This window comes from Telmatherina bonti (genome assembly GCF_933228915.1).
Source record: "Telmatherina bonti genome assembly, chromosome: 10".
NCBI classification, from domain to species: domain Eukaryota; kingdom Metazoa; phylum Chordata; class Actinopteri; order Atheriniformes; family Telmatherinidae; genus Telmatherina; species Telmatherina bonti.
In genome coordinates, this window is record NC_136628.1 from 23,273,812 (window position 1) to 23,293,029 (window position 19,218).

Sequence of the window (19,218 nt, forward strand, 5' to 3'; positions counted from 1 at the left end):
ACATGGTTTATGAACTACAAAGAATTAAAACTTAAGTCATTTTTAGTCACAGCAACTCAACTGTATCCTTAATCTGTTTAAAAATATGTTAACTTGAGTCGGAGGCCAGCTCTAAATTAAGGATGCAAATTTCTGTAGTTGTAAGTGAAAGGCTTTTACGTTGATACTCAATGTTTTTAAACCTGTCTTTTAAACCTTTATAATGTAACAAATATTTTTAAAAGGTGACTAATTTGGCAGGCCAGTTTATTTATTTAATTGAGCCATGTTATGGTAATATAATGGCATGAAAGGAGAGGCTGGAACTTGTCCCAGATACCACAAGGAAAGAGACAGAGTATATACATGCATACAGTCACGCTACTGTAAATTCAGGATCACCCTTCAACCTAACACATGTTTTTGGACTCTGGGAAGAAGCCTGAGAGAACAGGAAATCTGAGACTGGGTTGAAAGCAACATCTAGTTTCTATAGTGGCCCTTTTAAAAACTGCCACAGTTTTGTACTTCATCTAACTAAAATTATTTTGGATCAGAAGAAATGTTTCTGAAATATTTTTCTGAAATGTTTCTAAGCTTTGTTATATTTTATTTTGTCCGTTACATGCATACATGCATACTGACCATTCAACATCTTGTATCATTTGTACAGACAGAAAATTGTCTATGTTTAATGTAATTCTGTCATAAGGGACAGAAAATCATTACCATTTATATTGTCATTATTTATATTTTCAGCCTTGTCTCTTGTTTAAAGAGACATTGTTTAATTTCCAACCTATTTCTCAATCTTCACGCCTACACAATAACTGCATAGAGCTGAATCCTTTCCCATCTGTACTTCTGTAAGAATCAATCTCCCTGGGATGCTGATTTTATACTCAGTCTTTTAAACTGTTGGTGAGTATTTGTCTTTTCACTTTTAGTTATTATATGGACTGATTTTTTTTTTTTTTTTTTTTTTTTTTGGCTGTCCCTCTCCCAGTTTTTCAGTAGTGATAATGACTCCTTGGTGGATATGGGATTGCACCCATTTGTCTGAATGTTTGGACAATATATATCAAGCTTATTATCACTGGTGGAAAGTTCAAGCCTGAATGAAAGAAGATCATATAAAATTCTGTTGAGTCATGATCACTTACAATAGACTAGCTATTTTTTTTTTTAACAAAATGTCATATTTTAACAAGTTAAAAAAAAGGAAATATGAAAAGGGAAATGAAACATCTTATGAACACATTTTAACTAGTTAAATGTGTCATGAATGCATCAAAAAATGTCGGAGGGGAATTAACTACTAGTGTACAAAAGAATGGTGGCATAGAACATATAAACGAATTGCATTTTTTTTTTTTTTTTATTGTTTTAGTTGTTTGTTTGTTAGTCACCCAAAACACAGCACCAAGTCAAATTCATTTTGGTTAATCCAGAGGTCTGACTGGCACCGGAAATGACAACATCGTGGCCTCGCCTCCGCCTCCTGTCCATCACAGTTCAAGGGGCCCACAATAATTTAAAGGGTGCCCCTTCAAACACCGCCAAAGCCGAAAGAACAAAACCACTCAATTCTGTAACTTCAAGTCAATAATGGCCCAACTCCTGGCTTGTTTGCAGCCTGACATGAACTACCACCGTCTGCTCATATAGCGCGAAGTGCGTGACCGCATATCGCTGCTAGCTAACATTACGCAGCTGTCTGAAGTCGAAGCTAATCGGCTACCTAACGATAGCTGAAGCTGCGCGTCTTCCCTCTCCAAACCACATGATCCTGACGCACTGTGTACAGGGACGGACCCTTATAGGCAGCGATTGGATCCACTAAATAAGTCCACAGCGCAGAAATGGACAAAGACGAAGCAGACCGGCTCATAGAGAAGGCGAAGCTGTGTTTACGGTCGGGACGAAAAGAGCGGGCGTTGCAGCTGCTATATGAGGCGCAGAATATTTTCCCCAGCACCCGGGCCAGAGGTAAAATTAGCTGACGCACATTCTGCAATGGCAGTCTGACTTGCTAACGCTGCACAAATAGTTAAGTTATTCAAACCTATTAAATCCTGTAATGTATTTTCACATGGTTGTCCGGGTGCAGAATTGTCATCAAGCTTTGATATTAAACATATGAGTTTTCATGCGAAAATGTGGGTCTATTTGTTCAGGGCTCCCTCCCCCAATGCAATTCATAGAGAATACCACAGACTGAGGCAGCGCTGTATTAAAATCCGAGTATTTTCCAGTGGCTTTAGTTTAGTCCTTTGCTGCAATAGCATCCTAACAGAACAATGTTGTGATGATTCCTCTAGAGGAATGCACGAGGTTTGTAATACAACATGATGAACAGGGCTGTACATTTATCATGACATGATTCATACATGACAGAAGGAGGGTGGGGTTGAAGATATGTTTGAAATCTAACATTGTGACTGCCAAGTTCAGGTAAACACTGTTGTTTGAAGATTTGGGATGAATAGATTAAACAGCAGTCTGAGAGCTTGTCAGTATCAGTATGTTCAGAAGAACATAACCATGAATGCTGTTGTTGGCCAGTAACAATTAATCATACCAGTTGTTATATTTTTCTTGACTGTCAGGTGACTGTGAACACTGTTGTTGCTGTTTGTAGTGTTGATCGATGCCATACACAGAAATGGAGGCAGCACTTCCCCTGAAGCGAACCACGTGCCTCCACCAACAGGATGGAGAGACGAGGATATAGGAACCCATGAAACCAGTAACACAAATGGTGATGAAAAAAAGACCTACACGGAAGAGCAACGCCAAGGTGTTCTCAGGTCCAGTTATTTACCTTTTAAGTGTATACATATCACAATGATAGCAATAACTATGTTGAAAGACCATTCACTGGTCTGCTGACCAGTACTGTAGGTACAGAAGTGGTTGACTGATCCTTTTGAATGCACATCTAACCAACAACTGCTAGAAGCAGTATGTCTTTTAGCTGTGCAGCTCAGGCTTGCTTTGACATTCAGCATGCTTTGTTATTGCAGGATAAAAAATTGCAAGGACTTTTATGAGATCCTGGGTGTTAACAAGAATGCCAGTGATGAAGATTTGAAAAAGGCGTACAGGAAGCTGGCCCTGAAGTTCCACCCGGACAAGAACTTTGCTCCAGGAGCCACAGATGCATTCAAAGGTACTAGTAAATGACAAGCGAGAGGGTTGTCAGTCTGAAATTCAGCCTCCCAGCAGAGTGAATACATAAGTTTCCCGGTAACCTGGCTAAACATGGTTTCCCTCTATTGTACATATACCCTGATAGAAGTTTTTTTTTTGTGCTTCTATTCTCCCCGCTATTTTTAAGTTGTCATCTTTTAGTAATGTCTGAGGAAGCAGTCATTTCAGTAGTTGCACCCAAATACTGTGAGTGAGAATATTAAACTGATCTATATCGGACAGGTGCCACTTCCTTAACTCCAACTCTTTAATTCTATTATAGGACTATTTTAGCACGATCCACAGTTTAAAAGAAGAAAACAAAAACATGTTTCTCTGATTAGGAAGTTTTTACTTGAGCCTTTGCTTGTGTTGCCAGTATGCAGAGTCCAAAGGCAAGCTGAACATCCTCCAATGCCAAGAATGAGCTGTATGAGATCTGGACCAATTTAACTCTGATTCGCCATTTAGACTTTAGGAAGTGAAATCCTTTCCAAAATCTCAATCTGTACCAGTGTTCTGTCCAGATAGTGATGTAATTTAAGGCAGTTTTAAGCATCCCAAACAGCCCCTGAATTCACCAAGGTTGCCTTCACTGAATAAAACAAGTTACATATTTCGTAGTTAAAAATGTAGATGCTTTGCATTGGTCTGTAAACTCCATCTGACTTTGGCATAAGACGTTCACTTATGTTCATAAATCGCTTCCAGTTTTGTCCATTCATTATTTTTGCATTATCAAGGCCAGTGACAAATGAGGAAACCCGCTCGCTTGTCCTTCTTTGCCCAGCTCCACTCCTTAAACTCAAGCAAGACGTACATAATGCGCCAGTGACACATCTGTGTTGACGCAAGATGGTGTTAAATTCTGGCAACTATGTTTTACTTCTTGTGATTGGTTAAAGAAAAGGAGATTAATTCCCCCATGGAAATCATTTTGAGTGCAGGAAGTGTCAAAGTAGGGCTGGAAATAGTTTAATGAGGGTGCTGTTCTGTCTGGTATCAGACAATGTGTTCATACATTGCAGCCTAAGTGAGTAGCACAGTTAAGGCTAACTTTATGGAGGCAATTTTTACCTCTTTGTAAGATGAAGTTAAGCTCTCCTTCAGTTTTTACTGAACAACAGATGGCTACGTTTACTGCATTTCCAAATCATTGTCAGTTGAAGCCAGAATCATACGCAGAACATGAAAAGTGGCACAAAGATTAGTGGTAAAATTGATAATGGCAGGATGTTCAGTAGTATAATGCTTCTATATATGCACACAGGGTAATATTTACATCTGATTCCTCATTGTTGCAAAGAGGTTTAATATGAGCGTCTGACACTACAAAGCTATGTAATGGAAGGGGTCTTAAACCATCATGCACGTCTTGCTTGGAGTAATAGAGGGTGATATGCTGAGGTAGAAATGTAAGGCTAAAGAAACTGCATGAGCTGAAAATGGAAGGTGAATATGACTGTATTGTAAAAAAGGGAAAGCTACAAAGGTTTGGCTCTTTTTACCAACAGTCAGGCGATAAAGTGAACCTGTCACAGAAAACCACTTCAAATCCTCTATTTCAGCCTTGAATTCAAACCTGACTTTAAGTTCAACATGTTCATGTTGCAGCCCAGAGCTAACACAAGTCTGGGTGTCACCAAATTTAATTGATGACTTATGACATATAAGTTGCTTTGGATAAAAGTATCTGCCAAATAACTGTAGAATAGAATAGAAGTGCACCTTGGACATCTTATATGTTGCAGCTAAATATTGACCATTACTCCCAACAGCAATAGGCAATGCATACGCAGTGCTGAGCAATCCAGAGAAGAGGCAGCAGTATGATCAATATGGAGATCAGTCTACAACTTTGAATGCACCTCAGAACTCCGGCCACAGTCACCACAGACACTACCGAAACTTCCACAGAGACTTCGAAGCTGACATATCCCCTGAGGAACTCTTCAATATTTTCTTTGGAGGAAGGTTTCCGACAGGTTTGTTGGATAGTCTCATTTGTGATGTATAGTTGAATATTTCCAACAGAGTTGGCATGTTAAATTGCAAAGTTCTTATATTTTGTTATTGAACTCAATTTTCTGCTCCGCTGTTTGAATCTATGTAGGAAATATTCACGTGTATACCAACCAAGGAGCCTCCTACTCTCAGTTTTATCAGCCTCGTCGCCGACGTGCACATGAAAGGCGCGAGGAGGTGGTGGAGGAAAACCAGAGTCAGGTCAGTGACTCACTGAACATAATTCTGAATCCTTAAGACACAAACAAAATTATGTTTTAATCTTCTTGTGGAGATGCAGCATCACTGTAATAACTAATAAGCACCGGAGAGGAACAGGAATATTTGGGGATGCATTTTGTAAATTGTTGCAGCACCTCCGGTGACTTATCTCAGCACTCAGCAGTACAGTGCTGGATGAGTATCATGGCATCAGCCTACATAAAGTATTACATGCTTTGTAATTTTGTTGATTTTTTTATCTTCCCACAGAACACCTTCACAGCTCTTCTGCAGCTTCTGCCTGTGCTGGTGTTGATCCTCATATCAGTGTTTACTCAGATGATGGCCACTAACCCACCCTACAGTCTCTTCTACAAGCCGTGAGTCTGAAAAATCATCATTATGTCTTTCGAGACATTTAAGCAGATCCCTAAGTTCCATCATGGTTAACACCCTCAGTCCACTTAACACGTTTAAATCATCTGGTTTTTTTTTGTATCAGGGCCATGGGGCTGGTGGTATCAAGGGAAACGCAGCACATGGGTGTGCAGTACTACGTGGATAAAAGTTTTGAGAAGGAGTACCGTGGAGCTGCACTGGAAGAGTTGGAGAAAACCATTGAGAGTGACTATATTGAACACCTGCAGAGCAGCTGCTGGAAAGAGAAACAGCAAAGTAAGAAAAGGGCCAGCTTAACTTAAGCTGCAGAATTTGTTTAAAATATCCTTTTCATGAAAGTTGAATTTGGATTGTTCTGTGGAGTATTTGACTTTGTGTTCCTACATAATGGCAACAATTTACATTCAGTTGGTTAAGGAGGATTTGTCATACTTCTTATTTTCTGTCATTTTATTGTATGAAGCTACATGTAGTCTTCATATCAGAGGTAGTACTTGTTCTAAATGTGTTCACACATGTTGAAGTGTTACAAGCACTTAAGCATACAAGTGATCAGAGTAGGTAATTGTAATTAAATAGTTTAATCTCCATTAGGAATACATTTGATCTACTTTTGGTGTGCAATGATCAATAAGGTTAGAAGAATATGAATATACAGCAGATGGGGCGACGTTTTCCCAGAGAGGCTCTGCTGTAATCTTTGATGTTCATGCTGTCCACACTACTGTTCCAGATCCGATTTGGACTCAGTCGCAGTTTGATGGATTTGAAAAGTTGCCATGTTCTATCAAGCATTATAAAGCCTCATTTTTGTAGTTTTACAGTTTGATGCAGTGTAGTTATTTATAGACATTGTGAGTCATACAAACCTACTGATGTGGAATCCCATAATAAAGACATGAAACTGGAAATTTGCTGAATATTTCCCACCAAACAGTCCACAGTGTTTAAGTTTAAGTAACACTTAAGTTAAACACTTAACACTTAAGTAACGTGACAGGCTAATGACTTTAACTTCATTCAGTGATGCTTTTTTCTTTCTTTTTTTTGTCATCCCCGCTGCAGAGTCAGACTTGGCAAACCTGGGACAACTTTACCGTGATGAACGGTTAAAGCAGAAGGCGGAGTCAATGAGGCTGGATAACTGTGAGAAGCTGCAACGATTGGTTGGGCGTCTGAGAGTCAAATGAAGACCGTTTTGAGAGGGGAAAATGTTTCTTTAGCGAAGTGTGTAATTTATCTAATCTGGCCACTTTCTAAAGAAATTTCTTTGGGTACAGTGTGGTCAGTGGAAGAGTATGCCGCTGGAAACAATGTGCCTTCTCTCCTCATTGATGGTAGAAAATAAAGATGTGTATTAGCTGCCAGGCGCGAGCTGTGGCGGTAGCAGCGTCAAGCGCACACTCACTTTGGCAGTATGTATGATGTCTCAGAGCCTTCAGAGTTTCTTATAGAAATGGCACGACTTATGCAGCGTCCCTTTGGGGTTACAAATTGTTCACAAATTTGTTTTATCTGTTCAGGTTTTGTAGTTTTTCTGTATTTATTTTTGGATGTTTTTGTGGCCTAGCAGAAATTTTAGATGTATTTATTTGGTAGCTAATGGAGTGAATGTTAGTTGAGCACGTTGGCTCATCATTTTTTGTGGGAGAAAAGTACATATTCCTAAATAATACTGTATTATTTGGACAAATCAAAGCGCACCCGTACTGTGACACGAGACAGTACAGGAAGAGAACATTTTATATGCGATTTGAACACAACAATCTGACATTTGATCTCCTCGCGTCATGAGGAGGTGCAGTATAAGTTTCAATTTCATTTTTGATGTAACGTTACTACAATGTTCCAGTTGTGTGTGTGTGTGCTTGCCTACAAGACCAGAGCCTCCAACCTTCTCTCACAAGTGTTTAATGGATTGACCACTTGGCTTCTGAGGCCACATTTTTGAAAATCTGTCACGTTGAAGTCAAGTCCAACTCCCATTTATACATGTGTTGCTTTATAACAAGAGCTCAGTTGTGGGCATGCAGGCAAGGTTATAAGGGATTTAATAATGAACCATGCACAAGCTTACTTTGTGTTCAGAAAGTGGTTTTTCAATTCAATCTATTTTCTAAACCCACTACCCTTAGTCTGTATTGATCTTTTATGATGGAAGGTTTTTTGTTTTTGTTTTTTTTTTAATTTATTAAACCTAACCTTAGATATGTGTATCCAGATGGATATAAACTTGTTTTCTCCATGTAGCCCCTGATAGAAATCACAATTCTGATCTTTTTGTTGCTGAGCCAGGACATAAATAGGATTTTGGCTTTGGGAAATTTATTTATACTAATCCAAGGCCACGTATCCTCTTTACAAGCGTTCATTTGCATTTCCATGCGCCAAGTCTGCCAAACTGCCTTAGCTGTTCTGATATTCAAATTCAACTGAGGTCATTTTAGGTTAATATTTACTCCTGTGTTCCCCATTGTTTTTGTTGCATGCACCCTTGTGAGTGTGTTTTTGTTCAGTTGCCTATTTATTTATCCGACAAGCACATCCTCATGACCTCCTGACACTATATAATGTAAATGGATGAGAATATTCAGGTACTTGGTAAAAAAAAAAACATGTAAATTATTTTCCTGTGATTAATGTCACACTAGTCAGGTTTTGGAATCAATCAGTGTGGAAGTACACTTGAGTTACACTGCAGAATTAAGCTTTCAGCCAAATATACCAGAAAATTAAAGCTGTAACAAGAATATTTACTTGGCTTGTCTGTCATTCATCCATCCATTTTCTTGCCACTGATCTGGGGTCGGGTCATGAGGGGCAGCTGCCTGAGCAGAGAAGTCCAAACTTCCCTTTCCTCGGCCGTATTTGCCAGCTCACCCAGGGGGAATCCAGAGGTGTTCCCAGGCCAGCTGAGATGCAGCCCCTCCAGTATGTCCCTCATCTTTACTGGGGTCTCAAACAAGTGGAATCTGCCAAAAAAGACCTCACCAAGAAGACATCTAAGACTATTTAATGATGATTTGAGTCTTCTTGCTGCTGCATGTCTTTAGTCATATCATTGAACCGGAACACAAATCATGGTGGGGGGTGGGGGGGATGTCACAGTCCTTTACATGAGAGATTGTGACGAATAGTATTAACTGCACTGTCTATAAGATTTAAACTGCATGAATAAGTAAATATATCTCACATTTAACGATAGTAAGTCTGTTTTGATCTCTTGTCAAGACATTTTGCTTGTTCACACCACAGTGCTGAGGTCATTTTGAACTGATCTAATCCCAAAGTGAGCTTTACCTTGGAAACATTTGGAAATATAAAAGTCTATGAAACCACAGTACAAGTCAAAATAAAAATCAAACAAAATATGACAACTCTGTAGATAAGTCTGTAGATGTAAAAGTACATCTACATATTTATTTGTCAAAGGTCCCAGGAGTTCAGTGGCTTCTTCCGTCTGTTCTTCAGTTTAGCCCAGCTGAAGTTTAAATGTACACATTGGAGTGGAAAGAAACCTGATCATTGCATGTCGAAGACATGACGTAAAATGTCTTGCCTGTCTCTCTAAAAATGAGAGAAACAACTTAAAGTAATGTTTGCAAAGCTAAAACAAGACAAGAAACTAATAGCCACATGAAGGTTCTATAAAGCAGAGATCTCCAACTCTGGTCTTAATATCCCTCTGTCCTGTTAACCATCAGCGTTACCCTGCTTCAGCACACCTGACTGGCTCAGGGTCGGTGGGTTGGAGATCTCCACTATAAAAGATGGTATGAAGTTTTATCAAGGAGCTGAGTACAATTCTGAAGAATAAATTTACTCATTTTAATCCTCCAAAATAATAAAAGAATTAGTTTGAATTGATAAAACTTGACCAAAAACAGAAGAAATCTGACACAAAGAAAGTTGAATCACTCCAATTAATAAACAAAGTTGGTCTACAGATGATGAACTGTATTCAGCAGATAAGGTGCAAACTCAGGTTTTTGTTTTTTTTTTGTTAAGTTTTTTTTGTCTGCTGGATTCCTCCAAAACAGACCAACTTTAGTTAAAATGAAATTATATATATATGTTTGTACAACTAAGAGAAATGAAGAAAAAATAGGATGGCACATCAGAGCAGCAAAACGGCAACACAAATAACTGATTCCTGCCCACATCTTTTTGTTTCATGATTTAACATCAGTTAGGCAGCAACAGTTACTGTTATGAAGACTTACAATTTTATTGTGTTAACACATTGAAATTCACAAAACAATTTATAAATGTGACGTTTTCTCAAAAGCACTGAAAACAACTCAAATTTCCTTGCAAATACTGTTTCCCAGGGAATGTTACAATGACAAAATTATTTCAGCACAAATAATACAGCCATAATTGAAAATTACCTGAAATTCATTAAATTATATTTAGTAAATCAAGTTTCACACCAGCAAAGAAAATGTCTCCAAGACATACATGTGCCTTTCTGATCACTGCTGGGCTCAGTCTGGTAAATGTTTGTTAATCTGACTCTTTGGCCTTTGGCTTCCCATGTTTATAGTTTCAGCTCAACTGTAGGCGAGATCATTCACATGTTTAGTACTCATCAAAGGTTTAGACACACCATCCCATTCATTGGTAGTGTGTCCAAGCTTTTAAATCATACTGTGTACAACCCAAAGAACTTCAGAGCAGGTTAAGTCTAAGTGATCTGTAGTTATATCTAGGATAGATACAGAATCCACCACAGTCATCTGAGACTATACAGTATGTAATCCATGTCTATGGTGCCGTCTCTGAAGAAAGCTTCTCCACACACACTATCGATCTGGAGTGCAAGTAAATGTCAGACTGCACTGAGTTCAGACTCGGTGAAGCCCACCACCAATAATCTCATTTGCTTCACAACAGGGTCACTTTTGGTCATGATTTTCAAACGGACATTTTTCATTTCTTCATCTTGAGGTCAGCTTCTATGGCACTACGGCGCCCTCTGGTGCCACCATCCTATAATCAGAGAGGAAGAAATCACATATTTGTCCTTAGTGATACCAGTGGTTCACTTTAACCAAGCAGTAACAAATCACTTTAACTTCCACATTATGCAAGTCCACTTCTATACTTTTATATTTCTACTTAAAGAAGCTTCAGTCTTAATGTGGCTGCTTCGGCTTAATTAATTGGAAGATTTTTTTTTAAAGGAATAGGATGGATACTTACAAAAAGTGAAAGGAGGAAAGCAGGTGATGACATGGACACAGAGTCCTGTAAGAGGAAAACATGCACATAAGAGCTGTGACTCAAACACTTGCTGTAGATGCAAATAAATGTGAAGAGAAATAAAAATAATAAATTATCCTTAAATGAACTGTTAGGGCACATTGTTGGTTTTGCACTGCATTTCAACATTAACAGTTTTCTTCTTTGCTCCCACTCACATCTTTCCACTACTTTTTCAGGCTTCTCCTTTTCTAAGAAAGAGACATGCCAGCAAGTTTGACTCAACACTTTCATTTACATTGTTGTGCATATCCAAAATAGTTTGACAACATTTAAAAAAAAGAAAAAGATTTTATCAGTAGACAAACTTTTCGAAGAAGTTTAACAATTATTTCCCACTTTCATGTTATGTTTGCTTAAATGGAAAACAAAAGGTGTCCCTCTGGAGTGATCAATCTTTTTCCTTCAATTCACTACATATGTGGAGATTTGTATTAATTCATGACATATAACTTCAATCACTGCTTGAAATGTCATGCTTTGGAACTAGCCCATTTAGTTTAGTATCACTTTCTTCCACCTTAAAATCAGCCCAATGCCTCTCTCCCTTGTGTGTTATTCTGTGATATCAAAATTGTATTCAAGCACCTTGTCAGTAGAGTCCTGTTTGCGTGTGTTCTCACGACCTCTCAGGCTTTTAGCACTGATACCAGATTCTGATGTCTCCATGATGAGCTGGGTTGCCAGAAACTGTTGGATCTGCTCCATGACATCGCGTTGCATCTCCAGAGCCATGTGGTACACATCATGGTCCAGGCCGTTGTACATAACGGCGTTCTGAAACATCAGCATTATGTCTCTCTGGAATTCAGCGGTGGTCCGAATTAAACCAGTCTCAATGTTCTTTTTAATGGTGGCCAGGTCCATGGGCCTGCAGAGGTGAAGAACAAAGAGAGTGATGGGTTGTTGACTGATTTTGGTATTTGATGTTTTTCCAATTCCTCCATTTAAAGTTGACATTTTGCAGCTTATTGATACTTGCTTACCTGTGCACAATATTATGGTATCCAGGTGCAATTTCATCTGTTACTGGCTGAAGGAAGACATTTGCATACCTGTAACAGGGTAACATAAAATCTGTTGCAGTAATTGCACAAAAAAGGGGGGGGGGGGAAAAGTGATGCATGAGTTGTTTGCGATGAGGTTAGGAGCCATATTCTGACCTGTGATTGGCTGCTGCACGCCACACAAGCATGATGGCTTTTTTCCAGATCTTGTGCGCCTGTAGAGCCTCCAGGTCTTCACTCCACACAGAGCTGCACAATGATGGTATGAAAGAAGGAAGTAGAATAAAAGCAAATGTAGTAAGGAAGCGAAACCTGTAGCGCCATCTAGGAAGCGCCTTTCACCACCATCTCACACACATGACAGTCTTTCCTTGCAGGGTGTGCCTGAATGTGTGTCACTCACAACTGCGATGAAGCAGGGCTGCTGGGGATGGAGTCTGCGGTTGTATGGAGCTGCAGAGATGAGGATGCTGTGTGGAGACTGTATCCATCCTCACTCTCGCTGGCTGCAGGTTCTAGTTCCATTTCCCCATCAGGTTCTGACAAGAACTCCTCCCCCCCTTCATCTTCTTCTTCTCCACATACTCCTGGACCAATAAATTCTTCTGCTTTGGTTTCCAATGCGTTCCTTCCTCCCTTTCCACCAGTTCCACCTTTTGCTTTTGTGTCCTAGAACAATGAGAGATGTGCAGTTTGATGCAAAGGTCCCACTTAGCACTTCAGTATGATAACTGTGTGCTTTGTTCTCACTGAGTTCTATACCTCAGGTTGCCTTTCTGTCTGTAGGATATCTTCTAATGCTGAATCTGCCAAAATATCCAGATGAATGAGGAAATTGTTATTAAAATGTATTGCCATACAAATTAAAAGCGTTTAGCATTAGTGTTCATACCTTCATAAGATTTTTCAGGTCTTTGCCCTGCCTTCTTATCCTGTTCACTTTGTATTGTACCATCAGCTGAAGTGTGGTTTTTCAGGTCTCCCAACACTCCGGTCTGTCTTACTGCTTGAGACTGAGGAGGTGCAGAATTATGGCAGTGCTCTAAAGTATTTGAGTGGCATAAGGATGAGGAGGAAGGAGGGAGGCGCCTCTGTTCCATCAGACTAGTATCTCTGTACAGAGAAGAGAGTGAAGCTTCTGTGTTCCCTTCCAGGCCATGGTGAAGCGAAGAGGTTTGTGAGGCCACTGTTGGCCCTGTGTGGTCAGTCTCGTGGGGCTGGAAAGGCCCAGCGTCCCAAGCCTCCGACAGAGCATGGCCATTTTCCTCACAAAGAGATAGAGCAGCCTCAACTGCGGCTGCATCCAAAGCTTCTGCGGCTTCATCTGCCTGTGAAGAACATAAATATGACTCCATTTTAAAGGCATCTTTACAAAAAAAAACAACATTTTTTCTGTAATTGATCGTTGTACTGTAAATATCTAAAATATTATTTGTTTCTTTGAACCTTCTCTTCAATAATGGCAATAATGTCCCCCACTGTCTTCAGGTCCAACTCATCTCCCATGTAAGACACAGTTACATCCTCCTCGCTGACCTCTGACACCTTCTCGTCAGCAGAAATAGGCGGACATCCAGGAGGCACAGATGGCACTGTCCCATCTACGTCTGCATTTCAAACAGGAAAAAAACTAAACTTGCAGCAAAAAGTTACTATACTTTTTGGGATCTTCAATTTAATTAAAAGTTTTAAGTATATCTTTGCTAGATTGTATGAAATGTGCAAGTTAAACAGTTGAATTCTCCTGCCATCATTAGGAGTGAAGAAGGTTTAGTCTGTAGATTGCATGGATGAAAGTGGACAGACCTGTACTTGCTGTTTCACTGGACTCCACAGGAACAGAAGTGGCAGCAGAGAGAGTAACACCAGAGGCAGAGTCTGAGATGACCATGAAGCCCAAGAGAGGAGAAAACTGGGTGGGACCTGCCTCCAGCAGACGGGACAACATTGGGGCACCTGCCATGTGAACATGAAGTGCAGACAAATCTCATGAGCACACAACAGCAGCACTTCAAATACATGATGTCTTTAAACTTCCCTAGTCAAGCCAACAAGTCCAAAACATGTTTATGCTGAATACACACTGAGTCAGGAATTTAAAAAAAAAAAAAACAACTACATTTATCAATTGTTAATAGTGATTGGACATAGTGTTTGTACCTGTTGATTGAGAGAGAGGTTGACAGGCTGGAGAAAGCTGCAAGTCATGTGCTCCAGTTACATTACCAGTGGAAACATCACCCTCCCCAATCTGGAACACACACAAAGCCAAAGCATTTCAGTTTCTAGACATGATCAATAGTTTTGTTTGGTTTTTTTTTACAGTTTGAAAAATGTGCCCCTCATTCACACATATCAATCCATTCTGTCGAAGAGAACTTTTATGTACTGTCAGAGGGTAAACGTTTTACCTTAATGTGTTAGGTTTATGCAAACGGTGCTATATTTCTATATAATCTGAGGAATGTAAAACAATAATCATCTGATTATTCATTAGAATTTATTTTGACATTTTAGAAAAGCACAACTGGTTTAAACCAATAGAAATAAAAAAAAAATGTAATTTTGTAAAACTATGAAGCCTGAAAAGCATATTGTTTTCCTGCAACTACTCAAGAAGAACCTGTACCCATATACAGTATTAAAACAACATACAACCTTGTTATTGTCATGGTAAATAGAAATGTAGTACAGAAAACAGTGCCTATGTCTTTCCCACTCCCTGACTCCAACACCATAGGCTGAGTGTGTACTATCTCCCTCGAGAAGTGCGCAATGTTGTACAGCATGACATCATACATGATTAACTATGGCTTTCCATCTCTAAGAGGAAGCTAGTTTCATAATTCATTACAGATATCATGGCAGAGGTGAAGAGTTCTATGACGGCATAGACTGAGGAAGCTGAGAAGGTAAAAGGGAGAATGTCAGCGTAAGACGCCAGAGATTAAGACTTAGGATAGCTTTTAGTTGTCAGTAAAGACAACTGTATGACTGATGCTTAGCTGGTCTTCTCCCAACTGTACTAGAGAGTGGCTATGTACATGTCCACTGCATGTTAGTGAGGAAAGGACCAAAGTATCATTAGTGTTTATGACAGCATTCTTTAAATTAGTGAGCGTGAAAACATGTTAAAAAAAAAAAAAAGTTTTTGAAAAAGTAAAACAAACTACAGACAAAAACACAATCTGTTGTCTTATCAGTCAACAGCAGGTAAATTGGGAAGCAGTTTTTTTTTGTTTTTCCCCACCATAAAACTGCATCATGCATTCCTGAGGAGTGATTATCTCCAGTTTTTACAATAAAATTATCTTTACCACTGCTCTAAAAAGGGATGTCTGCAAAAATCATGTCCATTTTACATGTGAATCCACTGACGTACCAGTCTGGAGTTAGTAGCCAAAATACTGCCTTTCTTCAGTAACTCTGACAGGAGTGGGGACGGTGGTGGTGTGACTTTCTGGCTTAGGAACTTTTTTTGCGTGAGATCATCAAGAAGTGTTCCATGGCTGCTGTCATCGTTACCAGATCCAGAGGGCTCAGCAAACATCGTTAATCTGGCTGTTCCTGAAGCCTAAAAACAGAGTGAGACAAAGGGGAATGATTTCATTGATATTGTACATCTTCTCATGGAATGGCCATCTTTTATTGAATTTTTTTTTATAGCCATTAGATATATGGTTAAAATATTATGTTTAAATGTTAAAAAGTAAAGGCAGTTTTTTTTTTTTGTTTGTTTGTTTTTTTAAACTGTCCTTAGTCCTTAAATAAATCTGAACCTTTAGGAACTTACTTTTGTGGATGCAAGATCCAGTGTCAAGTACTCGAGTGGGTCATCTGGTGAGAACTCCTGGCTTGGAGAGCTACAGGCTGAGGGTGAACGCATGGTAATGCTGGACATCCGCTTAGGCGTGCTCTTTGCCACCTGTCTGGCTGAAAGAGGGAGAAAGAGCTTAGAGAGGATTTTTTTTAATAAGTCATAAAAAAAGCTGATGGTTCCTTTTTTTGTGTGTTTTGGTCTCTTTTAAGAAGAAAATGCGTCATGGTTCTCTTGCTTTTAGCCATGCACATAACATGGCTCTCCAGAGGTCAGTTTATTTCTCCAAAGGTTTTGTGGTTTCCATGTGATAACGTGTACTTGCCTCTTCTTTGTTATATACTTATTCTAAATTAAATAGCCAGAGCCCATAGGGATTGTATCTTGATGTCCTCAAACCCAAACACTTCAGAGTAAAAAGAGATACCCTGATAAGCAGCTTCTGTGTTTTTTCTTTTCAACTCTGCTTCCTCCTCTTCCAGCTTCTTTTTCCTTACAAAAACACAAAAGATCATTTTGTTTTTACATAGTCTTTTATTCTAAGCTGTACAAAAACAAAAAAGAGATGTAAACAGGTTTGATATAAAGTTTATTGCTTCTTACTGCAGAATTTCTTCCCACAACTCTTCCAATTTGGAATCTAGATGTCCTGCTTGAATCAGCTCAGCTTCTTTCTTCAGCTTACTGTCAAAGCAACAAAACATCAGCCTGTGTCATCAGTGTGATTTACTGGTGATGTGATGTTTTCATGCTGCTGATGCGTTACCGGTGCTTTTCCTGAGTTTCTTTGATCAACCTCTTAAGCTCTTCAATCCTTTCAGCTGTCAATCTGCGCACTATCACATCCTCCACTGTCTCCACCACGTCACCTTTTTCACCACGCTTCCGCCTGAAAGTGGCGAATGTATTAAGTTTGCAAATGTATTGTTTACACATCTTCTAAATTGATGTAATCTATTTTAGCCTCAATTTGCAACTTACTTTGGGGCCTCTGTTGTCTCCAGGAGCTCAGAGTATTTGGAGGCACAGTGCTGTGAGGATGCAAAGAGGAATCAAAATCACTAGTCAAACCTACTTCAGGGATCATGAGTTGCATTTTGTTTTTTGTGAAGACTTTAAGATAAGAATCCGTGATACCTTTTGAGAGAACCAATCAGGTGGTCTTCCAGGCTCTGCAAATGGTTTGATGGCTCGACTGACAGACACCCTGTTAAAATGACAGAATTTTGTAAGACGATCTAAGATGAAATACACCCACAAGGATTTCTCATTTAAAACCACTGTCCAGTTGATTTTCTGATTTATTGTGATTTCTCTTCTCAGGGCTTAAAATCAGTTAAATCTACATTTCTATGTGTTTTTAAGCTTTATATTAAAGAAAAATGTATGCAAACTTAAACATGATGCACTGATGAGCATCACCTATAATATACTGGCTCATCACAGGGTTAGGAATACATAAGCTGTAATAATCAGATGCTTCTTCAAGAATAATTCATCTTATGATAATGAGACAGGATCGTGCATACAAAGACTCCCAAGCAGGAGCCAACATCCCAAGTGCCCTTAACCCCTAATAGTGACAGTATGTTAACTAAAACATCTTCACATTTATAGCGTGTAGAAATGATGCTGTTATTTGAACACTGCTGTATAAAATATTTAGTAGTATTTACTTACATAGTTAAGTGACATTTATGACTGCAACATCACTCATACTATTTTGAACACATATTGTACAATATCATTGGCACTAGCTTTAGCCTAAGTAGAAGAAAATGCATTACCAGTTCTGGTCTCCACTCTTCATGACAGATGTGGCCAAACATAGCTTCTCTCTCACTGACCATGGCTCTGTTGGTCCAATCACAAGCAGTTTGTGTTCTACAGATGTGGGGAAGATGCAGACAAAACATGAAACACTTTTTTGTTGTATATTTCAGACAAAGCCTGCTAATTGTCTGTTGTCGTTCTCAGGCCTGGCATCGACAGGACTGTTAATCTCATCATTTCCATGCCATTTTGTGAGCGAACTGCCCACCACGGAGGCAGAACACTGTAGATATTTACCTGGTCTGAAACTGCACCCACAAATTTCGTTTTTACACATGTTCATTAGAAACAACCACTACTGTGTGCAGAACTGTCAACAAATAATGACAAGCATTAATCCTCGCAGCAGGCTCCCCTGCAGGGAGCGAAGGCTGCCATGAAGGGGAAGTTGGTGGTGGTCATTTTCAACAGTAACGTCTGTTGTGCGCCGGTGTTACTCACTTCCAACCCCGTTTGCCATCTTCCTGTCATCCCGACATTCCATACATCTTGTTAGATAGAAACTGGGGGAGAAAAAAAACAACGCCGGCGATGTCCGTAAACGACACACAGACAAGCGTGGACGTTAACGTCAATGGAGTGTTACGTTCTGTGTGTTCGGGCTTTGAAAATGTGTCTTTAGTAGCTAGCACGCGGAATAACCGCTGCCTATCAAAGTCGCACTCTCGTGTATCTTAGCTATTTGTAACTTGAGGACTGACCAGCTAGCTCAGAAGCTATGAACCGATTAAGTGAAAAGTCGCAAAACGGTTTAATTTCATCTGAACCTGAATAAACTCTACGCTATCAAGCTGCATCCAGTCTAAACAGTAATTTTTGTCCAACTAGACTCAACGTCATTTTTCATTCTAGCTAGCAGCGAACTGTTCCTACACGCCCACCTCAGTTATGATGGTACAACCCTGGAGGCAGCTGAATTTCAGAACTGCTAGCTTGATTTTGTATTTTGCCTTTTTGAATCGATACTATGAGCAACATATGAGTGAAATGTTAGCTCAACTCATATTTCTATACTCTAACATGTGTTAAATGTATATGTTTCGAATCGAACTAAGATATATCTTGAACCACAAAGTGTTGTTTGCCACAAAGCTGTTATAACCCATATATAGCAGGCTACAATAAACTAGTGACTCCTAATTACATCTGGACAAGTACTGTAAAACGTTTAAATGTTCTATTACAGATTATTATTCTGCATAAATAGTGTATTGGTAACCAAACAAAATTAAAGTATCAGTTCACATTTTCTTATATATGTTCATAAATGATCAAATGCATGTGGATAACATGTTATCAGCAATCCTCTACAATGAAAGCTGCTGATTGTTAAGTTTGAACTACTCTGTGGAGTCTAATGTAGACCTTAAATCTACTGGATTTATGATTATTAGTGGGGAAAGGAAGAAGAAAATCATTAACTCACTGGCTGCCAGACCGTATAATAACAGATGTCTGTGGCAGCCAATGAGTTAAAGACAGACTTCAGCAGCTCCATAA

General features: G+C 39.3%; 2 protein-coding genes across 2 annotated transcripts; one reads left to right on the top strand and one right to left on the bottom strand.

Moving 5' to 3' along the window:
* Positions 1-1,512: 1,512 nt before the first annotated feature.
* On the top strand, positions 1,513-8,542 carry dnajc18 (DnaJ (Hsp40) homolog, subfamily C, member 18). Its single transcript, XM_079248014.1, has 8 exons — positions 1,513-1,968; positions 2,621-2,789; positions 3,006-3,151; positions 4,950-5,156; positions 5,285-5,397; positions 5,668-5,777; positions 5,900-6,072; positions 6,862-8,542. The coding sequence occupies exons 1-8, from the start codon at positions 1,842-1,844 to the stop codon at positions 6,984-6,986; spliced, it is 1,170 nt and encodes a 389-aa protein (XP_079104140.1). The 5' UTR covers positions 1,513-1,841; the 3' UTR covers positions 6,987-8,542.
* Positions 8,543-12,931: 4,389 nt separating this feature from the next.
* LOC306761284 (bromodomain-containing protein 8-like) lies at positions 12,932-18,178 on the bottom strand (the record flags this gene model as incomplete). The annotated part of the gene is made up of 13 exons (XM_079247409.1): positions 12,932-13,396; positions 13,515-13,675; positions 13,875-14,024; positions 14,229-14,319; positions 15,451-15,642; positions 15,862-16,001; positions 16,313-16,377; positions 16,489-16,569; positions 16,652-16,774; positions 16,867-16,916; positions 17,023-17,092; positions 17,673-17,769; positions 18,160-18,178. The coding sequence occupies 13 exons, from the start codon at positions 18,176-18,178 to the stop codon at positions 12,932-12,934; spliced, it is 1,704 nt and encodes a 567-aa protein (XP_079103535.1).
* Positions 18,179-19,218: the final 1,040 nt, after the last annotated feature.

Excerpts from the sequence above, each read along its gene's own strand:
- dnajc18 (XM_079248014.1), top strand. The coding sequence starts at position 1,842 with ATGGACAAAGACGAAGCAGACCGGCTCATAGAGAAGGCGAAGCTGTGT. Across the intron at positions 3,152-4,949 it reads AGCCACAGATGCATTCAAAG|CAATAGGCAATGCATACGCA; the intron begins GTACTAGTAAAT and ends TACTCCCAACAG. Across the intron at positions 5,398-5,667 it reads TGGAGGAAAACCAGAGTCAG|AACACCTTCACAGCTCTTCT; the intron begins GTCAGTGACTCA and ends ATCTTCCCACAG.